The 5,495-nt window shown below is 43.9% G+C and overlaps 1 protein-coding gene across 1 annotated transcript; it reads right to left on the reverse strand.

Moving 5' to 3' along the window:
* Positions 1 to 5,181, reverse strand: crsp7 (cofactor required for Sp1 transcriptional activation, subunit 7). Its single transcript, XM_058642840.1, has 3 exons — positions 4,661 to 5,181; positions 3,618 to 3,692; positions 1 to 3,517 (listed from the first exon to the last, which is right to left on the reverse strand). Exons 1-3 carry the CDS (start codon positions 4,730 to 4,732, stop codon positions 1,799 to 1,801), a joined length of 1,866 nt encoding a protein of 621 aa, XP_058498823.1. The 5' UTR covers positions 4,733 to 5,181; the 3' UTR covers positions 1 to 1,798.
* Positions 5,182 to 5,495: the final 314 nt, after the last annotated feature.

The raw sequence follows: 5,495 nt of genomic DNA on the forward strand, positions 1-5,495 counted from the left end.
TTTGGGTTTAAGTTATTTTATTTTTCAAACAATTGAGAGATGTTAAACATTGAACAAATAAAGATGTCCCAGTCGAAACTCCAGAAAACAGATTCTTGTCAACCAGTTGTAGCACTTTTCCTTTATTGCCAGCTGTGTTGTGCAGTTTTTCATTGTCTGCAGCGTCACCCTTGCTAGACCAATGTGTACAAAAATTTTACAGAAACGGTGCATATACCAGCATCATACTGATCATGGGATTTGAGTTCTCGCACATAAACCCAGCTCCACAGACAGGCGTGTTTACTGCGGAAGCAAATCCAGATTAACCATTTACCAAGGCACATTGGTAGGGGATGAGTGACTGAAAGAATGAAAAGAGAGGCAGCACAAAAGCCAATCATAACTCAAATCATGTGAGAAAAGGTGGTAGTGACTGATGAGTATAAAGGGAAATCAAAATGAAGCATTAGTTGTCACATGGATAACGACAAGAATTTCTGATGCACACGGCTTTCTCTCTTTATCCGTTTTAAATGCACGGAAGCAAAATAACTGCTACCTCAAACAACTGCTTTAACACCGTTAACGTTTTCCAAACTCTTGAAAAACAGTTGAAATAACTTTGATGCGTCTAATTAACCATGGAAACATAACTGTAACTTGTGGTTGTGTCAGCGATGAAATGAGGAAGTTGTCAACTTATGTAGCAGTGCATAAGAGGTCTCAATCCCATACATTCACTAAGGCTGTTTAACTTAGAAAAATATTGTGAGGGAATTTCAGAGGACAAACAGCATCTAAAGGAATGGAAACAAAGTGAGCTCCAGCATTCAGAAATTTCCTTACTTTTTTCTCTTGGATGCAAGTTTTGATCAGCACCATCTGATTTGACATTCTGTAATATTGTAGATTTAAGTGAAAATCAGTGGGTGGAAAGTTCTTATGGTAGTAAAGTTGAAATTTTGACTGAACCACAATTTAATGAAACCATTCGAAACTAAACAGTATTTCAGAACAAATTTCTTTTCAGTTGAGATATCAGAGCTGGCTGATGAAACGGGATGAACAGGTGAATTGTGGAACGTTGCATGGATCAGTCTTAAAGAAATACCGGGCAAAATATTTGTAGACCCTAGCTCACATTGAGGGTGAGGCTGACAACATTTGGATGCAGACAGAAGGGAAAAGGAATCTAAAAGGGTTTTTGAAATTTTGATGAACAGGTCAAAAATAAATAAATGTATACATGTATTTATAATTTATTCTTTACATCTTACATAAAGCTTCTTGTAACTGCCAAATATGCTCCAGTATTTCATACTCTGGACATGTTCAGCTCTACCTGTGCTCAATTTACTCTATCAACACCTTCTCTGGCAGTCTGAACCGGACAGCTAAACCCCAGCCTTCCCTCAAAGTTATTGAAATGCCTCATTAGAAGGGCAGTGTTATCAGAAGCATCAGAAGTGTACATTATGACATTTCTTGTCATCTGGAATAAATCTGTCCTTCCTTTTAGCCTTCTGCGTTAGTACCAGCACTCTGAAGCTTGGGCCTCAACCTTCCAGTGGCTTTCAGTTCAAAAAATAAAAACAGAAACAGCCCTTGGTTTTAGAAACTCAACTATTCTTTAAATCCTTACTCTTTTATACCAAAATCTCAACACGTCATCACAGAAAGATGAAAAGGCTTGGGGGGAGTTTAGCAGACCTGGCTTTTGCCAAACTCACAGTGGACAAACAAAATCACAATGTATCTTGCCTCCATAAAGAGACACTGAGAGGAGTGGGAAAAAGTCTCAACTGTCCAAAACCTCTCAGTCTAGGCAAACGTATGGCAGGATATTTAATTTGCTTTCATCCCCATGAGGGTCCAATGATATGCACTCCGTCCAATCAAACCAGGTGCCATTGGTATCATAACAACCATTCACCCCTTGCCAGTGCTGTGTTTGTATCCTGTTCAGGTCATCATTCGTCAACTCCCGGCTCACACCTGGTAAATCCCCTACTGAGATATCTGCCTGCAAAACATGCATCTTCCTCAACTCCTTAGACTGCTGTTCTTCCCTTTTCAAATACTCAGACATGAAAAAGTGTGCACTGGGGGCCTGGACCCCAGAGGAGGTGAGCACATTGCTCTGTAGGTTCAAGTAGGATTGGATTATTTCATTTCTAGACAGCTCCTTCCAGTTTGTCTGATGGAAAGGGTTTGAACCAGAGCCTGGGGCTGGGACTGGGGCTGGGGCAGGAGCAGGGACAGGGGCAGGGGCAGGGGCAGGTGCAGCGGGCTGTTTGACAGTGTTTTCAGTTCTCTGCCTAGACTCAAAAGGCGGAGGGGTAGGTGCTTCCTCTGTTTGAGAAGGGTCTTTATGTACCAGAGGTTTGATCTGACCAGTGACCGGGTCAAAGGTTAGTCTGCGTTCTTTTAACCGTACAGGTTTTGTCACATCTTCTGTTTTCTGGCCATCCAAGTTGACAGCGTAGTCTCTTGACCTGTACTTCCTCTTTTTATGTTCTGAGTTAGGGGGCGTTGACCCGTCTGTGTCATCAGACAAAGCCACAGCTCCCTCAGGTGTCGGTCTGTGTAGTTCTGAGTTCTGTTGGGGGAGAGAGGTTGAAGGGGAGGCTGATGGGGATTCCAGTGTTGCAGAGACGTCTTGTGGTGAGCAATGAGAGGGGACATCTGACAAACTGGCCCAGTGCATTGAGGACCTATGAGAAGAATGTGGCAGCTTGTCAGCATAAGATGCTTGGGCTGGGGAGGACATAGGCTGAGACAAAGACAAAGGAGAGTTCCTAGAGGAAGGGCTTGGGACTGGTGTCCCTTTTGGTACATAAACTGTGGAGCGCTTGGTCACCGTGTCATGCTTCATGCTCCTTGGACTTGTTGTGAGGCCACGAGGACTTTTGGCTTGATAATAACCCCCTCCTCCTCCTTCATCTAATCTGGCCTGTTGTTGCATTACAGCTACCTTGATCAATGATGAAGTGCTAGGTAGTTTGGCCACTCCAGGGGAGCTGGGGCGAGGCTTGACAGCATTCACTGGAATTCTGTTGATTTTATCATTATCAAGGTGCTCTGTCCGAGATCTGTCAGGAGATGGGACAACCTCCTGGTCAGGCAGGACATCTGGACTGCCAGCAATTCCATTGACGGGGAGTGGTGACACAGAGTTATCGAAAGAAGACATCTTGGAGATTTTTTCTGGTAAGTGCACTCCACTGTCTCTGTTCTCTGCCCGGCGTTTGCGGCTGCTCGATTTTTCAGCTTTTGGCGAGTACGTATTGTGAACATCATTTCTGATTTTGACTTCGGTGACACCCTTCCCTGACACTGAAATGTCAGGGGGAGGTGCGTCTGTTCTGCAGGGATGGGAACTGCCATTTGTAGACCCAGGAGCACTTGCGGCCACGGCTGGCCCAGGTTCAATAAGCTTTTGCCAGTTTCTCAAGAGTTTCTTAGCACGTTTTGCAAGGTCTTCATCCTTGGTCTTCTTCCTTACGTCATTGATCAACTTCCCTAGCCGAGTTTCCTAGCAAAATAATGTGCATGGCAGTTAGAAATCTTAAATCAAAAAATAAATGAACACAATGTCCACATAAAATAGTGTTTATGTTCAATAATTGTCTTACCTCAAGTGCTTCTTTGGTGATGGGATACTTTTCGAGACAGGTAATTACCTCCAATACAGCAACCATATTGCATATCTATGGGGGAAATAACATTTTAGAACAAAAACAAAACAAATATATTGTTCCAGCCTCCAGCAATTCATTGTCAGGGGGAAAAACTAATGTAAATGATATGATATCATTCACACTCTTGAGTTATTAAAAAGTAGTAGTGGTTGTTACTAAGCACGTTTTGTCAGACGACGTGAAACGCAATATTCTTTGGACATTGTGAGAGCTCTTGAATCGTGCCTGCAACGTGTATATTGGTGGATGGGGGGCAGTTAGCGAACAAGTTAGCCCATGAAAGCTTAGCTTTAATGTCTGCTCTTAGAAGAGCGACAGCATTGGGCTAAGAAGTAACACTGGCAACGTGACAGGTGAACAAACCCTTTACACTGCGATGCTTTAAACGTAGGAGTATCATCAAATTAAACACTTGACGATGAAAAAAATACCATAACCTCTACTCGAGGGCGAGTTTCTTATCCTGTAGCGAAAGTCAATCAGCGTTTAAAGCTTGTATGTGTTAGCCGAATTAGCTACCGCTAGCTTTCCACCAACTTAAGAGGGAAGGACCAGACTATTTCCTACAACGTAGCTATAGCTGTAGCCGTGTGGCGGCTATCCTCGACATTGGATGTTAGGCATAAAATAATATGCGAACAAACTCACGTCCAAGTGAGCAAACATATAGCTTCTTCGTTAGCCGCGAAATATTCCCAATAATCGCTTCGGCGTTTGGGTAATGCTAGCACCTAGCATGCTATAACACAGCTAATGCCAGAGCTGTCTATCCAAGGGAACTCTGGTGCTGAGTGTACTGTCAGCTGATGAAAGGAACATGTCGTCGCGATGTGTTATCAATTCGAAACTCATCCACCACACAAAACACGTATGTAAAAAAACAACAACACAACAACCAACTGTCTTGTGTGTGTGCTGAGCAGCAGGTAAACAAGCTAATGTGCGCTAGTTAGCCTGCTAGCGTCAGCGTCACTCACATTGCTTTGACTGTCGATGGCCTGCAGCAGCCGGTCCCTCATCTGCTGCGGGGTTGCCGAGACCGTTGTCATTGCCTGTCTGGTGCGATCCGGAGGATGGAGGGAGGAATCCTCCAAAATGAGAGCCGGGTGACAGTGGTGCCTCAAACGCCGCTGCGCTGACACGCCAGGCGTCCGAAAAGCATATTTTTCTTTCGCCTGGGAGGTAGACGGCGCCGTTTGTCTCACATGGAAGAGGGAAATGTGTGTGCTGTGACTAGCCGTTAGCTGCTGCCTGCTCGGCGCTCTAGCAACTCACGACCAGCTGCTGGATCTCTCGAGTCTCGACGGCCTCCCGCTGCATGCTGGGATACGGTGTCTGCGCTTTTGACGTCGGCACGTAGCTAAGCAAACATCCGTGCAGTGCTGTCTGGTTTGAGTTGGTTCTGATTTGGACTGGACATTAGCAAAGTTGTACATGTGTTGCTGAGATTCACATGTGTTCCGTCATCAGGATGAGGTCGTGTGTGTGTGAGTAAGACTTGCATCAAAGGACATCTAAGCCACAAATTAGCCGTCATTCGTCTTTCTGTGGTCAAATCAGACATCCCTCAATGTGGTCTGCGCTTATGTTTTTGCATTTATAGTGTAGTGAATTTGACCCTGATTACTGCAAAAATACACATGTCATAATACTGTTTGTGCAAGTATGACATACTATAACATGGAAATCACAAACTACTCATACACATTGTGGTTTTAATCCCACTTCAGAGTTGGACAAATAATCAATTTTTGTTTGCTTGAGGGAACTTTAACTATGCAATACTTAAAATATACACATTTATACAAGTAT

This window comes from Solea solea, chromosome 1 (genome assembly GCF_958295425.1).
Source record: "Solea solea chromosome 1, fSolSol10.1, whole genome shotgun sequence".
Lineage (NCBI taxonomy): Eukaryota > Metazoa > Chordata > Actinopteri > Pleuronectiformes > Soleidae > Solea > Solea solea.